General features: G+C 34.1%; 1 protein-coding gene across 1 annotated transcript in view; it reads left to right on the top strand.

Annotated features, from left to right (window-relative positions):
• Nucleotides 1–16,929, top strand: part of SLC17A6 (solute carrier family 17 member 6) — a 40,182-nt gene extending 23,253 nt beyond the window's left edge. The window contains exons 5-12 of the mRNA XM_043921033.1: nt 791–878; nt 1,385–1,471; nt 4,830–4,972; nt 8,829–8,978; nt 12,224–12,356; nt 13,089–13,199; nt 13,885–14,012; nt 14,791–16,929. Of these exons, the coding sequence (XP_043776968.1) occupies nt 791–878; nt 1,385–1,471; nt 4,830–4,972; nt 8,829–8,978; nt 12,224–12,356; nt 13,089–13,199; nt 13,885–14,012; nt 14,791–15,126 (1,176 nt within the window). The 3' untranslated portion in view covers nt 15,127–16,929. The remainder of the gene's footprint in view (nt 1–790; nt 879–1,384; nt 1,472–4,829; nt 4,973–8,828; nt 8,979–12,223; nt 12,357–13,088; nt 13,200–13,884; nt 14,013–14,790) is intronic.
• Nucleotides 16,930–18,725: the final 1,796 nt, after the last annotated feature.

Genomic DNA, 18,725 nt, shown 5'->3' on the forward strand with positions numbered 1-18,725 from the left:
AAATTTTGAGCCCATCCTCCAAATTTAATACATTTGGAGAGTTTTATAACAAGTCCCTGCTGGCTTTACATCATCATCTGAATTTTCACTAAAAAAAAAAAAAATTTCATCAAATGTACTCTGTGGGCATCAACTCTAGTGATTGAATTTTGCTCCATCAACCTGTAGCGTTTGAAAGAATATCATTTAAAACTTGAGAATGACATACCCTTTCTCTTTCCGTGAAATACAGTGGCAGTAGATAAGTCAGATAAAGTATTAAAGCACTGAAAACAGTTTCCTGTCTTTCCAAAAAGAAAGAAAAAAATGATAGGATCAAAACAATAAAAAAAAAGAATAAAGATTTTAAATTTTAGACGCTAATTTCAGGAAGTATAACAACCTTCAAGGATCTAAGCTGCACCTTCTTCTTTTGGGGATTCCTTTTATTTGGGAATCACTAAGCTTAACCCCTTACAAAAATGTCTCTCAAATTGTTCAGAATTGCAGATGAACTGAATAATAGAGGATCTTTTCTTTGGCCTTAATCAGAAGAAAACTGAGGTAAAAGGAAGTTTTTGAAGGGTGGGGATAATTTGAACAAGTGACTAAAAGATGTCATGTCTTACCTGGTCTGGGCTGAAAGTTTTTAAAATGGAATTTTATGGAATCAGCAAAGAAAGGCCTCACATGGCAACTGGGGACCCTGTGCCCATTCTAAGAAAACAGCATCACATCAGAGAAGTGAATGGACTTATTTTCCTATGTTCCAAGATTCTAAACAGCGCTGATATATCTCTTTCCATCACAGGGTGTCACCTACCCAGCATGTCATGGGATATGGAGCAAATGGGCTCCCCCTTTAGAGAGGAGTCGGTTGGCAACCACCTCCTTTTGTGGTGCGTATTATGTGCAGATACAGTTATGTGCATAAACGCTTAGGAACAACTTTTGTAAGAATTAGAAGTTGGTAAAACTCACCTGTAAAACCATTTGAGGTGTGTTTGTATGTGTACATGAGGAAAGGTTTTTGACCCACCATTTCAATTTCTTTAATTATATTTGGTCTACTCAAATCTTCTACTCCCTCTTACATGTATTTTTCTGGGAGTTTATTCATTTATCCTGGATTTTCAAATATATTCACTAATTATTTTTATTTTAGTTTTTAGAATTTGTTTTTTATTATAGTGTTGTACTATTTTTATATCTCTGGCTTGGGTGTGTAGGTTATATTCACTTGTGTAGTCTTGTACTGCTGGATATGTGAAGTATATGGATGAGAATGCATATACATCCAAGTGTGCAAGGATGTGTTTGTAAGATCCAGCCAAGGAAAATGAGATGAAGTCAAGAATTTCTATTGACTTCACTTACCTTTCTTTCATTTTCTCTTCTACTTCAGGTTCCTATGCTGGAGCTGTGATTGCAATGCCTTTAGCTGGCATTCTTGTGCAGTATACTGGCTGGTCTTCCGTATTCTATGTCTATGGTATGTTGCATTTCCTTACAATAGAGTTAAAAGAAATGTGCATAAACTAAAACAGTGTGATAGATCAATGAATATACTTCTGTGTTTACTCATTATTGTTATTTCATTGATTCTTTTCTTTATAATCTAAGATCAAGGGGAATATTCTCTCTCTGTGATTTTCTCTGCAATGTTATTTATTATTTTTAAAAGCAATCACATTGCTAATGGAAACTTTGTAATGTACAGTATGTGTCGCCCTTGATTATGAAAAATTTAAATTAGCTCTTGATTCAAAGCTGATTAAAAGGAAGAAGCTAGGCAGTACCAACTTCTCTTTTTGATTCTTGCTTTCTTGGTCATTTCCCTGATTCAATTTCCTTGAGACTCAATAGGGTAGGAAGCTGAAAGGCCATATTAGTGTTAATGCAAACATTCAATCTTGTGATGAAATATTAGCAGTCACTGCAGGGGCAGCACATTTTAGTCCACATTTCTCCAGAATTAAAGAAGATTAAGCCCCCAAGTGGAAATAAAAATGACAGGAAGCCCAAAGTCCAAACTCCCTTTCTATTCACTTTCTAAGCAGAATATGGAATCTTACTTCTTGAAAGTATCCCATAGTCTCTCGCTAAGATACACTTTTTTAATAAAGAGGAAAGAAGAAAGATAAGAGATCTGGATTCCAACTGATGTTGTCACTGATTAATACCAGTTTCGGACATGGGCAGGAGAATCTGAAAGATTAATGAAGTCATGTGGGAGAATAGAACAGAATTTGGCTGCTTCCAAATGTGCTATGATCCATTTTCATTTTGAAATGTTCTCATCAAAGCAAATTCTTATATTTGTAGAATATAAATAGTGGAGGATCTTATCCTGGTTCAAAAGCCATGGTTGGGTTTTGGATTCATGAATACCCTAAATGGTGAGCTATATATGCAGTTGAACATATTTTTGTTTTCTAGAGAAATTTTTTTAACAGATTTTAATCCATAGCTTTTGTTTTATTTTATTTTAAAGCCCATAATTCAAAGATATTTAAAACACTTACTTACAAGGTATATAGTAAAGTTGGTATGGCCATCCATTAAATTCTCTGATTTGTGCCTTAGTCCATTATTTAACTGATGATGTGATGTGACTTTAAGAATATGAATTTTCCACAAAGGACCCAAGAAAACCTACCTCATTATTTCAAGTTATATCTCATTTAATACTTATCATTGAATGGCTTCCCAGGTGGCACCGTGGTAAAGAACCCGCCTGTTAATGCAGGAGACATAAGAGATGTGGGTTCAATCCCTGAGTCAGGAAGATCCTCTGCAGGAGGGCATGGCAACCCACTCCAGCTTTCTTGCCTGGACTTGCATGGACAGCGGAGCCTGGTGGGCAACAGTCCATAGGGTCGCAGAGTCGTACACAATGACTGATGTGACTTAACACGCATGCACAATTTGAAAATATAAAAATAATAGTACTTGCTTACTTGCTGTATATGACAAAAGATTGGTCTTTGAGCCACACATTCAATACTCATTTTTTAAAAATTAGTGAGATAAGACCCATATGGCAGCTTAAGTTTTAAAAAGATAATGCATATACTTCAATTAGCTGAGTGTCTAGCACTTCAGATGTATTCAGTTAGTGGAAATTAAAATTATGACTCAATTACAAGAGTTCTCATTTATTGAGTGCTTATCTTGTGCCATCCACTATACTGGTTTCTTTACGTTTTGCCTTCTTTAACTTCTGTTTGCAAAAATCTTATTAAAAAATGAATTACCTCATTTGGCAGTAGAGATTTTCAGAGATTTAGTTACTGATTAGAAGATGTAGCTAATGAGTGACACAGCTGCGATTTGAATATGGAAGAACCATATTCCACAACCACTACACTCTACCAAATTGTCACACACCATCTGATTCCAAATTGTGTTTGCTATCACATTCAGTAATTAAAAGGGCACAGTACATCAGAAGTTATGATATTAACAAGCACTTAGAGACTGACTAGACCCCCACCAAAAAAAAAATATATATATATATAGTACTTTAGAGATCAGGGATTAGATTGTTACCCAGGGGAGAAATAGAACAGGATGAGGGAAAAATGAAATGGCCAGTTGATGAGAATCAGGATACATTATGTGACTTTTTTCTGCTACTGATGCATGAGATTTATATTGCACAGTAAGGGCATATTTTAATGGTGCAAGTGCTAAATAAAGGGATGAAATAGAACTTGCAGTAGCATGTTTATTGTATTGGGATTTATAACTTTCATCTGTCCAGACAATGATCAATAGGAAATAGTATATGCTGTGGTATACAGTCACATAAACTGTTAGATATTACCACATTAATTACAGAAGCCCATTTTTCATGTACAGTATCTATTCAGGCTAAAATATTCTTCTGAAAATTGAAAGTGAAAGTCACTCAGTTGTGTCCAACTCTTTTGTGACGCTATGGACTAGTCCATGGACTTGTCCAGGCCAGAATACTGGAGTGGGTAGCCTTTCCCTTCTCCAGGGGAACTTCCCAATCCAAGGATTGAACTCAGGTATGCCTCATTGCCAGCGGATTCTTTACCAGCTGAATCACAAGGGAAGCCCACCAACACTGGAGTGGGCAGCCTATCCCTTCTCCAGGGAATCTTCCCAACCCAGGAACTAAACTGGGGTCTCCTGCATTGCGGGCCAGTTCTTTACCAACTGAACTATGAGAGAAGCCCAAAAATATTCTTCTAGATTTTATTTAACAGTTTGTTTACTAGATCTGGGAATTCCATGGACAGAGGAGCCTAGTCGGCTATCATCTATGGGGTTGCAAAGAGTCGGACACGACTGAGCAACTAACACATTACTAGATCTGAAAGTGCTAACAGGAGAGGGGAAAAAGCATTCCTTTTCCCTGGAAATGCAGACCACTACCCATATTAAAGACAGACACAAATAAAAGGATTTAGTCCCAGCAAAATTTTTTGAGGACAGGAATTTTCTCCTGTTTATCATATTTCTCTCATTCAGCAGAGTACCCGGAAAAGTAACAGTTCAGTAAATATTTGTTGAATGTACAAACATGTTCCAAACTATACCATTCAATAATTATTTATTGTGAGTTTCCTGTGTTTCAGCATTGTTTAACAGTGACAAAGATTAAATTACAGCATCAGTCTTCAGATTGCATGAAGTCTAGTGACAAAAGACAAATAGAGATGGCTAGATTTCATTTGGAGATGCATAAGCTCAAATTCACATTTTATCATCCTGTCACAAGATTACTGTAGTTTTATCCCAGCTACTGACTGTTAAACGGAAATAGTTAGGGGAGTATGCCTTTACTTGACTTCCTCCTTTTGAACTCCTACTTTCAGGAAGCTTTGGAATGATCTGGTACATGTTTTGGCTTTTGGTGTCCTACGAGAGTCCTGCAAAACATCCTACTATTACAGATGAAGAACGTAGGTACATAGAAGAAAGCATTGGAGAGAGTGCAAATCTTTTAGGTGCAATGGAAGTAAGAACTTTATTATGGTGTATATTCCTATTCTTGTTCTCCATCTCACCTCTCTTCGACCAAGCAGATTGTTTTATGTGTCCCTATTCAGCAAAACTAATTTGGTATCAGTCATGATTGATTTTTTTTTTAACTCCATGCATATTCCCTGACTTAGAAATGATTGCGCCTTCTTCCATCTATGATTTCTTTTTTTCTTTAACTTTTCTTAAGCACCTTCAAATTTTAACTGGACTATAGCTATAATACTGTAGCTGTAAACCTCAGTAAATTTTTAAAAATAGCTCAACATAGCTAATTGAAACAAAATTCAACCAATATTTGTTAAATTTAGATTACAGGAAATCACCTAACACAGTCATGAAAGGAGATATTTTTACTCATTGAATATTCTAAATCTAAGTTTTATACATGTGTATTTCTATACAATTTAGTAAATACTAAAACATTAGCATGCCAACCATAGGTAGCTAATCTGAAAAATATTCTTAATAATAACCCTTTTATTGATAAAATATTACCATTTTTAGGATTATCATATGAAGATAAAGTGTTATAATGTTGTAAAGCCTTTTTCTGATTATAATTTAGTTTCTTGGGCAGGATTTGCTGACAGAAAAAAATGCAGTTCTATAACAGTAATACAAATATTTTAGTACACATATTAATATATCATAAATAGCAACCAATGAATACTCATCTGATGCTATAAAAATAAAATATAACCCTTAAGCAAAAATATTGTAGACAGTTTCGGTAATTCAGGACCTAATCAACTCAATTTCTTTATGCTAAGAGTTGAAAGTTATGGTGCATTGGTTGAGGAAGCAGTATCTCTTATGCATTATGCTTCCCCCAACTTCAGTTGTATTTGATTTTAGCTCTGATTCTCTACTGCATTTGTTAGGAAAGGCCTGTCCCTGACATCTCATTCTAGGAAAAAAGGTCTGTCACCCATTGTTGCTGAGGGCATCTTGGCCTTTAATGAATAAGAAAATGCCATATTGGGTAACATTCGAAATTAAGCCAGTACTTAAAAAAAAAATCTTACATTGTAGTTGTTCCATTAGCTAAATAGGCTAGCATTAGAATGCTCCCCTTCCTGTTTTCTTCTGTAAATAGACTGATAATTTTTTTCTGATGGTAGCTACTCAAGAAACAAGTGATGATGTGGGGGCGGGTTCATACTTAGCTTCAAGTTCTAGTCCAAAATATTCTGATTAGCCCATATCATCATTGATAAACTATGCTTATTTTATTTACCAGTTCTTGAGAGATTGTGTGTTGAGGTGAGATGTATATTTTTTTTAAAACAGCAAGAAATTTAGTCTAAGTGAAAACCAATTTCTGGAAATGACTCAAAAGAGAATAATCAGTAGATTGAGAAAACAGTATAGGCAAGCTCAAACTCCCATTTCTTAGATCTTATTGTTTTAGCTAAACACAATGTTTTACTTCTTACTGGTTTTTTCTGTTTACTTTCCTGAAGAAAATTTAAAAATGAGATCAAGTGGGAATAGGCCTTGTATTTTAGTTATTTTTAACTTTTATTGTGATCAAGTTCAACATATAACAGAAAGAATAAGTAACAGGAATATCCATATATCCACTGCATAGAAACAAAAGTTTTTAACATCTTGCCTTATTTATTTCACTTTTCTTTTTGTTGAACAATTTTAAAGTAAATGAGATATCATAATATTTTACCCACAAATACATGCTTCTCTAGAAAAATAATATTCTCCTTTATAATCTAAGTACTATCATCATACCTAACACAACTAAAAGTAATTCTCTAACATTATCCAATACTGGATCATATTGAAATTTCAGATGCTCAGTTCAATCCTAATATCTAATCAATATTCACGTCTTTTGTAGCCATTGTTTGTGGAGTTTGGATCAAATTAAGGATCACATATTGTAGTTGATTCTTATGTCTTTTAAATCTATTATTTTTCTCTACAAAATAATTAACTATGCAAACAGAAAAATGCAAAAATCATAAGCAAATAACTTGCTGAATTTTTACAAACTAAACACTCCTATGAAGCAAACAACCAGTTCAGTAAATAGAATTTTATCAAAATACTATAAGCCCCACTACCAGCCATCAACAATTTTTTAAGAGAGATGACTAGACACTTTCTTTTACATTTGAAGAAGTGCTTTGAGGCCTGAAGAAAAAGTACTTAATGAAGATGATCCTTGTATAAATTAAAAACAACAGCTTCTCAGCAAGAAAAAGTTATTTTCTTCTTAAAATCTTCTGAAGTTATTACTTATTAAAATACAGTGCTATAATAGATGTTCCTGTATTTGGTCATTTTTATTATCTTTGAAATAAGTATATTCATTTGGCACCATTTTTCTAGAACTTATCAGGAAAAAATTCTTTTGAGCTTGCACTTTTTGAATCCCTCTATGATGGTGTCACTAGAAACTTTTAGCTAAAGCCAAAATACTCACTATTTATTATCAGGACAGGTTTTTGTTTTTTAATTTGTTCCCTGTGATCACCACAATGTATCTTCCTATTATATCTCTTTAAAGTGATCTGTAAAAAGTTTCATTAGATTCACAACCACTGCTAGTAATTATGAGGCTCTACACCCAGCAATAATGACTAAATCTTGTAAAAAAAACTGTTTGCCACCTCTTTTACTAACTTATCAGGTTGAGAATCCAAGACAGGGCTTCCCTGGTGGCTCAGAGGGAAAGAATTCACCTGCCAATGCAGGAGACACGGATTCGATCCCTGATCCGGGAAGATCCTGCATGCTGGGGAGCAGCTAAGCTCACAGTCCTCACCCAGAGAAGCCGTCTCAATGAGAAGCCCGTCCACTACAGCTAGAGAAGGCCCTACTCATCACAACTAGAGAAAGCATGCGCAACAACGAAGACCCAGAACAGCCTAAATAAACAAATAACATTAAAATAAACAAAGCCAAAATAAATAGATAATACTAAAAAAAAATCCAAAACTAGTGATAAACATTTATATTAGGTGATTGTTCCTTCACCAAAGAGTATTTCTGTGTTCAAAACAAAGAACTGAGAAAGTGTTTGGAACTATGAGAAATTTTTTAAGGTGTAGAAATATTAATCTTGAGGGAAGATAATTGCTTTGTATTTGGGCATACACAGCATCTTTAAATATACTGGGTGTAATTTTTTAATGAGTGTCATAAGCAAAGCCAATCATATTTAAGTTAATTTGAATGTCTTGCATATCATAAATAACTAGTTATGGTGTGCTGGATGGCCAAATGCTTAACCCAGATGTATACGATGTGAATTTTAAAGAGCCTTGCACTTTTGTGTCACAGAATTTATACTGATATCCATTGGCTAACAAGAGAATTTGTAGTTAGGTAATGTTATTATTAACTTTTGATGGGGTCTAGAATACTGCACATTCTTCTTATTTTCTTCTCCTAACTGCATTGAATTTTCAGCATTTTAAATAAAATATGTCAGATACCAATGAGGTCATTGATTTGGCAGCGAGTTTTAGCGGAGGCCTGATCTATCACTGCCAAAACAAAATAAAACAAAAATCTTGGAAACTAGGGTCTATGCATTTGGAATTACTTTTTGAGAAAAATAGAATCTTATATATTTCTAAAACTGAAACAACTTAATCAGAAGGAGCCGTGTCTTCTTTTCTTCTTCCAACAATTATTTATGCAGCTAAGGTTAACTGGACTGTTGCAATTAACAACTCACCACCTCTTGCCTATCTCCTACTCATGCTTATGCACACACATCCTAAAAATGCAAAAGTATCTATGATTCTCCTTTAAGTTAGGAAATATTTAAAGTGATCAGAATGGCTCTTTTTTTGGAATTTCAGAAATTCAAGACTCCATGGAGAAAATTTTTTACATCTATGCCAGTCTATGCAATAATTGTTGCAAACTTCTGCAGAAGCTGGACTTTTTATTTATTGCTGATTAGTCAGCCAGCATATTTTGAGGAAGTCTTTGGATTTGAAATCAGCAAGGTATGTAAAAGTTATTCTTCTTTAAATAGAGCATTACTTTTGTACTTTAGTGACTATTAAGTTCCTTTGCCAATATTTTATCTCCTAAATTTTATCTTGAAAGTTAGAATTACAAATGAATTCTAGTAAACATAGACTAAGTTAGGCATCTGAGTGCCTACTACATTTAAATACCTGCTAAAACTGTTGCTGGGATATAAACAAAACAGACCTAGTCTTTGCCCTCACAGAATTTACCTCTTGGTCGGGACGGGCAACAGCATACCTTTTTCTTGTAAACAAGCATAATTCCCTTTAAGTTTCAGGTCAAAGGCAATATATCAGTGAACAAAAAAATATTTCAGTTAAATGGAATTGTATTTATATAATTATCAATCTAACTCTGCTTCAACACCCTCAGAAATCTGTCTGGCTAAAAGATTTGAGGATAGCAGAAATATCTGAAAACATTCTTGTATCTTATTTATCCAGTTTAATCATTTGGCAAGCATTTGTTGAACATGATATGTGAAGATTTATGTGTTATATTGAGAAATAAAAATGTGGTTCCTCAAGTGTTCACAGCTTGGTGGTGTAGACAAAAATAAAACATTTCCAACTATAGCACAGCATGCTCAATGCTACAGGCATTTATTTGTAGGTATGAAAATATAATCATTTGAAGATTCTTGTAAGGCTTAAATGAACATAAAATACTACAATATATTGAAATTTACAAGGTCTTCTTATATTCATGAATAACCTGTATGGTCAACCAACTGAATAACTATCATCATTTCTATTGAAATGATGGAGAAACAGAAGCTAGGGAAAGTATTTAAATTATCAAAGGCCAAGCTAACAATAAGCGACAGAATTAAGTTTAAGCCCATATCCTTTGATTTATGTTTCAATTCCCTTTACTATGCCATTCAAATTCAGGAAAACCATAATTCGTTTCAACATGAAGCAAGTATTTGCTCAATGCCACCTCTGTGCCAAGGGCTTTGCTGAATACATTTGTCTGCATTGGCCATGGACTTGCCATTTCTCTTCATGTCATTACATAAGTCCAGCTGGGCTCGCTATTCATATTATGCCTCTTTGAATGACTATCTGAGGCCTGAAACTGAAGAAAACCTGAGTTTAGGAGTAGCTATTCTGAGAGCTCTTTTGTAATCCCTGTTTCTAAGCAACTGCTTCCTCCATGCCTGAGAAGAATGACTGCTTTAGACAGGGCTCTTCTCTCTGGAGCTGATCAAACATTGCAGGGTAGCCTTTGGGAGCTCTGAGAGGTGTTATACGTCTCAACAAAGGCTGCTGGAGGTGTGAGTCCATTTTCACAATCTAGGACAAGTATGACACTGAGAGGCTATTAATAAAGTCAGGTCTCATCGGGGAGAGTGAGGGAGCCAGCTGATGTTAATGAAACTGTGTGATCATTCTGGCTCTTAGCTCCAATTAACGGAAAATGCCCAAGTAAATGATATTTTGCAAAACCTAAATATAATCACCATCTATGTTGATCTAATTCACTTATTATATTTTAATTACAATTTTGATAAATTCTACACATACACATCGGCCTGAAGATTTTGATTATACTGGTTTAAAAAAATGACTGACTTATCTAAAGTATGTGAGAAGGAGATGATGGAGGCAACAAAACATGAGATTTGGATCCAGGCTGACATGGTCCTAAATCCAAGCTTCACAAGACAGTATTGATATATAACCTTGGTTCTGTTCTTGAATAATTGTCTCCTCAGTTTTCTGACCTGTAAATAAGTGTTAAGACTGTCTTTCACCACAGTGCATTAAGTAGAGTTCCCTGTGCTATATAGTAACACAATATCGTAAAGCAACTATACCCCAGTAAAAATTAATTTTAAAAAAAGACCATGCTTCAGAAATGCAGGAAATTTTAAGTCAACTAAAGTATACTATTTATACAGAGGATTGTTTTAATAAACCTTAATTAAACTGAGTATCCTACGGTTAAAATCACAAATGCAATGACTTTTTCATATGTGTGTATAGATATACACACAGACACACACATACAGAGTCTCAGCCTATACTCATATATGAAACTTCTCAACCTCTTGAAAATGGCATAATCCTTTTAAGTCATAGTTTCTTCATCACTGCAATGAAGATAATAATATTAAAAGTTTCTGTTTGGAGTGAAAGAAAGAATAAAATTGCTTGGATATTTAAGCTATTTAGAGTCATTTAATATCTCAATTAGTTATTAATCATCCCAAGTCCATGATCTTGACACCACAGTATACAGCATTGTAAAATAAAACAGAATCTTTTCTTAATCCTTCAGTAATCTAGTTTGAAAGGACACATTTATACAAATAATGAACATTTATCTAGTATTTACTATTTTCTAGGAATTGTTCTTCAAAGTATGCTTAGTAAAAATCTTCCTTATATATTGATGTATATGAAATTTACTAAGTCCATATGTGTGGTAATACACAATAAAAATACATTTTATTCACAATTTCTGCCCCCATGATGCCCAGAGGACAGTGTTTTACACATAATTGTTGATCAAAAAAATGTTTGTTGAATTGATGCTGTCAGGTTAGGTTTTAGATTGGGCCATTTAGTATGAAATTAGTTCAGAAACTAAGTATGCTATGTGACAGTGTAACCAAATATTGGTATTTGACATGGAAAATGCCTAAAACTGAGAATTGATCTGTATTTTTTGAGCTCTTAATTATAGAAACTAAATATAAAACTCATAAGAAATGTATATTTAACATGCAATTAAGGTTTTATCTTTATTATGAATTGAAAACAAATTTTAAAATAGTCTCTTCAAGGTTTGTCAAATGTATTTATCTTCTCTCTGATTCTGTCTCTCTCTCTCTTTTCCTCTGTTGCTAATGATGAATTTCTACAAACATATTTAAGACTATAAAATAAACACATAAATGTGAATCATTCTGTGATAAAATTCAGGATAGTTTACTCAGAAACTCAAGATTTACTGACTCATAGCAGAAAAGAAGTGTTATCTTCTAGAAGAGAAAAAAGAATCAAAGTAAATTTACTTAGCTTTTCTCATTTATTCTATGGAAGTTATTGCTTACTCTGAGAATGAGTAAGTGGTCATTTACAGACAGTAGTTTTTCCTTCCTTTGTCCATAAAGAGCTTACAAGACCATTAAATTGCCCACATTACTTATTTCTCTCCTTTTTGTTTTTCTACTTTGGTATTTCTCTCCTTCTTGTTTTTCATCAAGGTTGGCATGCTATCTGCTGTGCCACACTTAGTAATGACAATTATTGTACCTATTGGAGGGCAGATTGCAGATTTTCTAAGAAGCAAGCAAATTCTTTCAACTACTACAGTAAGGAAGATCATGAATTGTGGTGGTAAGTATGTTAAGAACATGTTTTACTTCACAAAGTTCGAATTGACATGAATCAGCTTTTTCTATGCATATCACCTATGCTATTAAATTTGTACCTTCAATGTTCATTCAGAATCAGTCTCCCATCTTCAAATATTCATAACTTCTAGTTTTAGATAATTGCATAACTAACTTGACCCTTCCCACTATTGAAACTGAAGGTTGTTTTTGTTGTTTTTCTTAAAACACAAAGAAGGCTTCAGTAACTTCTGTGAATAAATTACTGTTATTATTTTTTTTAAGTTTACAAAGAAGTTTTATTTAAAAAGAACATACAATGAACGTGTCCATTTCCATCATTTTTTTAGATTCCACATATAAGTGATATAATACGATATGTCTTTCTCTGACATACTTCACATTGTTCAGTCTCTAGATCCATGCATGTTGTTGCAAATTACATTATTTCATTCTTTTTATGGCTGAGTAATAATTCCATCATATATCTTTTTTATCCATTCATCTGTAGATGGACATTTAGACTGCTTCCATATCTTTATTGTAAATAGTGCTGTTACGAATATTGGGGTGCATGTATCTTACTTCTGGACATATATCTGTTATTATTATTTTGAAGATAGAATTCCTGCAGCGTTTTGCTAGGTCAAATAAGCTTGTTCATTTTTAATAGTTTTGACTCAGTGGAAACATTTACATAAATTTCTGAAGTATTTTCATATGTCTGTTTCTGAAGGCTTTGGCATGGAGGCAACGCTGCTTCTGGTTGTTGGTTATTCTCACACTAGAGGGGTAGCGATCTCATTCTTGGTACTTGCAGTGGGATTCAGTGGATTTGCTATTTCTGGTAAGATACTTTTAAAAAAAAAAACTAATTAGCCTCCAACTCATAAAAATAAATGGAAAAAATATATACTTGTAACATTCTGATTTTTGCTAGTGATAAAAAGAAATTTATATTCTACTTTCCTCTTTAACATTTTGATGGTTGAGAAAGTTTACTCAATATATTTCCACTAGAAAATAACAACGATGAAAGTAGCTCAGACGGTAAAGCATCTGCCTGCAATGCAGGAGACCTGGGTTCGATCCTTGGGTCGGAAAGATCCTCTGGAGAAGGAAATGGCAGCCCACTTCAGTATTCTTACCTGGAGAATTCCATGGACAGAGGAGCCTAGTGTGCTATCGTCTATAGTGTCGCAAAGGGTCAGACATGACTGAGCAACTAACACACTGGGATTTGTTACTATTCACTACTTACTTACTCCCTGCTTATCTTTTTTTTTTTTTTAAATGAGCATCTTCTCTTCTCTATGGAGTAAATATCACGTGTTAAGTATTGGATAACAAATCATACCTCTTTCTATTCTCATTATATCCCTGAGCTAAATTATCAAAAATAGTTATTAAGCACATGCTATGAACCTGGTGTCTTTTAAGGAGGTTGGTGAGGGTGGTGGAGGATATTCTGTAGTCACCTACTTCTGCAAGGTTTGGGATTCTCTGAGTCACATCTTCTGTGTGTATTTCAGGTTTCAATGTCAACCACTTGGATATTGCTCCAAGATATGCCAGTATCTTAATGGGCATTTCTAATGGTGTTGGCACATTGTCAGGAATGGTTTGCCCTATTATTGTTGGTGCAATGACAAAGAATAAGGTAAGACAGAGCAAGAAATGTTCAATTTGTAGAATATTCTCTCTCATGATTAGGAAAAGCATCTGTATGTGTTCTTTGGCATTCTGCCTGTGGTCCAGTCACCACATCTCTGAGTAGGGGAGATAACAGGCTCAGAAGAGAATCTCTTTCTGAACTCTGAGGAAGCCTGCTTCTCCAACCAATAAAGGTTATACTTTCAACACCTTCTAATATTTCTGGTATCCCTGGTGTGGCGAAACAACAACATCCTAGCTCATTTGAATAGACAAATGGAAATCTTCTCAGCTTTATTTGTAAACATCAATTTAAACTTATCTGTAGTAATTGATGGACGAATATTGCTATCAGTATTTGTCTTTATGGGTAGAGTTTCTAAATTAGGGCTTCTCTGATGGCAAGAATATTGTTATCAGTATTTGTCTTTGTAGGTAGACCTTTTAAATTATGGTTTGCCAAAAGGAAATAAAAAGAAGTGGGAGAAAAAAAACTAAGTAACTCAATGGAATTGAAAGAGAGATTATGAATATTTACAAAATTAGCTGACCATAGATATCTTTGAAGTTCTATTTCAGAACTTTAGATTAAAAAGCTTTGAATAATGAAAGTCACAGTATTACAGAACATTTCTCTCACGGTGTTTGTTTAATATAATCAGAACAAGGGTTTCCCCTGAAGATAGCATTTTAGGAAACGCTTAATGGTGGAACATTCGGAGAAGATGTTAGGCTTTTCAGACCCAGGGAGTCTGTTCTCACAGTGCCACTTTTTGTCACTGCAGTCACGTGAAGAGTGGCAGTATGTCTTCCTGATCGCTGCCCTAGTCCACTATGGTGGCGTTATATTTTATGCAATATTCGCCTCAGGAGAGAAGCAACCCTGGGCAGACCCTGAGGAAACAAGTGAAGAAAAATGTGGATTTATCCATGAAGATGAGCTCGATGAAGAAACAGGGGACATTACTCAGAATTATATAAATTACGGTACCACCAAGTCTTATGGCGCCACAACACAGGCTAATGGAGGTTGGCCCAATGGTTGGGAAAAGAGAGAGGAATTTGTACAAGAAGACGTACAAGGGTCATACAACTACAAGGACAGAGATGATTATTCATAACAAAGCTAATTGCTGGATTTATTTTTAGTGTTTGTGATTAAATTAATTGTGATTGCACAAAAATTTTACAAGATGTGGTGTAAACATGTACACATATCAACCAGGCAAGTCTTGCTGTAAAAATGAAATCAAAACAAACTCATGAAGTTACCATCAAGTGCAATCTATAGAAGTTGTGAGATTCCATCATTTCCATTCAAGTCATCCATTCTTGCATTTGTGATTTAAAGGTTGGCTGGTCAAAATTGTAGAAGCAAGTAGTTACTCATTAGATTCATATGAGTTAAAACTCATCACCATTTAATAAAGCACAACTAAAACAGTTGGCACATGCCATCCTGCAAAGGTTAGGAAGCCAAAGCTACTTGATCATGCAAAATGCACTTACATATTTGTTACACTGTATTGCAAGATATTGTGCAGAAGTCCTGTTAAAAAAAGGTGAAGTTGTCATGTTGGTTGCATCAGGTGTTGGCAACATTTATTGAGTATAAATCATAGAGTTTGAGCTATCTCTCATGTAGAGAAGAATGTTGTGGGCTAGCAACTAGCAAGGTGTACTAAATAATTATTGTTATTACACAATGTAGACTATTTTGTTGATTCTCAAGAGGAATATCTTGCAGTGTTTTATATGAAATGCTTGGGCACAAACACTTTTATCTGTGAAAAAGAAGTTGTAGAGTGAGGGGTATGCTTCATGTTCTTCCATTCATTTACCTAACAGTATAAAACACTTCACACTTCAATAAAATCTGACTTTTCATGTAGCATATCATGTAACTTTTTTGCAAAAATGTTAAAAATAAATAGACTTCAATGTATTTTTTATTACAACTTTGTACTGGTTGTAACTTGCATTAGGAAAAAAAAAAGATGCATACACCATAAAGAATCTAATAAGAAATTTACTATGGAGATACAGCCCTTAAAATGCAATATTAACAGCAAAAGAAATAGACGTGATAGAGATCTCTTTCTTCCTTACTGATTAAATATATATGAAACTTGTGCCACAGAGCTATATATAATATGAAAAGGTAAATTAATAGAGATATTATAAGTAGATGATTTTATTATTTAAATTCCCACTAAAATATTTGTCTTAAATATATAGGACAATAAATTATATAAAATTATATCTATATATATCTGTATATCTTATGCATATCCATACACATATACATAATAAATGATCTTCACAAAAAACCAAAAATAGCATACACCTAATGTTGGGTTAGGGAACTGCAATTTCTACTTTCATAGAGTCATAGAATTTTAGATGGGGCAGAGGCATTTTGCTTGTCATTTCTTAATATAACTCAACAGAAATTGCAACATTTGTGTACCGAGCAATAAGTGCAATGCATAAAATTTCCTGTCTGTATATTATCTTCATTTTGCTTGCGGTAGCTGTTTGGGTGGTTGGAATGATTTTCTTCCTTTAAAAAGTTAACATCAGACCTCTTTATAATGTTTGAAAATGACAATGATACATTTCCCAATTCAACTTAAAATATTATTGATGTGTTTAATTGTCTATTCTGGATATTTGATCTGTTCATTGTATTGTGCTAGTGACTGGAGGCCCTGCTACTGCAAATATAAAACATAAAGTTTGTTTTAAAAACACAAACCATTCTTGACCTTAAGATAATAAAAATATCTTTTGCTTTGTGTCTCAAAGTGATGTAATGTGATCATCGCTTTTACTGTGTTGAATGAAAAGATATGGACTATCATTTTGTTGCTGCAAAAACAAAAGTGTTAATAAAATGCTCTATTTATCCTTTTGCACAAAAACAATACGTTAATTTGGGGTCATTTTTTTTTGTTGTTGTAGCTTAACTTTGTATAGTTTAGCTTGTGTACACCCCAGTGAAGTCAAATGTAGGCTCAAGAAGATTAGCCTTTTCAGCCACTTGAGATTTAATGGAAGAATACGGCATTCTTTAGATTGTGTGGGATGTGATTCTGCAGAGAGTTTTATATCAAGAAATAGGTCTCTAAGTCAAATTCTATCTTTCAATGCCTGGTTTCTCACAACTAGCGCTATGTTCTGAAAATTAGGGAAAAAACTTGAAACTTGTCAGGTCAGTGACGCTACTAAATTTTCATTGTACACGTACCTGGAACTGCTTTAATCATTTTGTGTCGAGTATTTTATGCAACGCCACAAAGACCACTCCCCCCCAAATTGGGTACTCTTTTTATGCCCGGATTACAAATGAAGGAACCGAAGCTCTAAAAGGTTAAATAACTTTCCCAAAGTTAAATTGAGTCATGACATGTTAGCATAATGTGTCAGCCAAATCAGCAAACATTGAGCAAGATTTCTCAGCAAAGCCAGAGCAATGTCTGTGTCACTGAAAAGGTGATAATTTGCTCCGATTCCCTATTTTACAGATATGTATGAAGGGATGACCATCATTTTTACAGATATGTAGGAAGGGATGATCATCATTACAAAAGACTGGTAACTGAGACTCATAGAACTTACTATTTAAAGGGACTTATGGGATGCCTTAGCTGGTACCTCTTATTTAACAAATGAGGACCCTGAAGGTCAACAAGGGAAGTGGACTTAATCAAGAGGACACAGAGGATATTATGAATTTGGAAAGAAGTTGTTATGATTAGTTATGCTTTTGCTTTTATTTTTTAGGCAGGTTTTTACTTAAGGAATTAAATAAGAATATTTATTGATTCACCCACTACCTTATATTCACTACTCCCATAACCTCTGAGTGGGAGGTGAGGGAGTATTTTTCTCTTCCTGTAATCTTGTGCGTAATGAAACAACAGGCAGAGACCTAGTTTAATTTTTAAGGAGGCCCACATGCCATCTTTATACAACTTGATGGCAGGAATGAAAATATCATAATCTAACACTCTGTATAATTTTTTCAGTTCCCATAAGAAAATTGTTCTAATGATATCTATAAATGTTACCACGGGCTACACTCATTTACTCTGATCTCAAAGGTGTGAAGTCATCTTCCCTTTCATTTTCCACATCATCCCAGTGCCCTTCCCCATCTATACTGTTCTATGCACCTAGTATTTTGCAGTTTGCAGAATGGTTTTCCATGCATTCGCTCATTCCATCCACACATGTGCTTTGTAAAATTGAAAGGCCACATATCAGTATTAGTATTTCTAATCTCCAAGTAAAGTAACTGGGTCTAAGCACTATAATTTCCTAAAGAGTCCCCAGGCAGAATTGGAACAAGAATACATACTATCTGACTATAGCAGGAGAGTAATTTACTTTTTGCTCTTAAATCACTTGATTACTCTTCTGATTATGAATATAAGATAAGGGGAAGGGATCTTCATTAAAGAAAGAGCAGTATTAAAAACAGTGAAAATAGAAATCAAAAGTCCTACTATCCAGAGATAAGCACTCTTAACATTTTAGGCTATTTTCAGTAAAAAATACATAGAAAATGCCCATATACTTTGTGATTTGCAAATTTGAAGTCATACTTGATCTACTATTGCCAACTATTTATTTCATTTAATAGTATGGCATGCATATTTTCCTATTTGAATGCTAGAGTTCTATAGTTAATATTCTATTACATAACATGGGCTAT

Source organism: Cervus elaphus, chromosome 2, assembly GCF_910594005.1.
Source record: "Cervus elaphus chromosome 2, mCerEla1.1, whole genome shotgun sequence".
In the NCBI taxonomy this organism is placed as follows: Eukaryota; Metazoa; Chordata; class Mammalia; order Artiodactyla; family Cervidae; genus Cervus; species Cervus elaphus.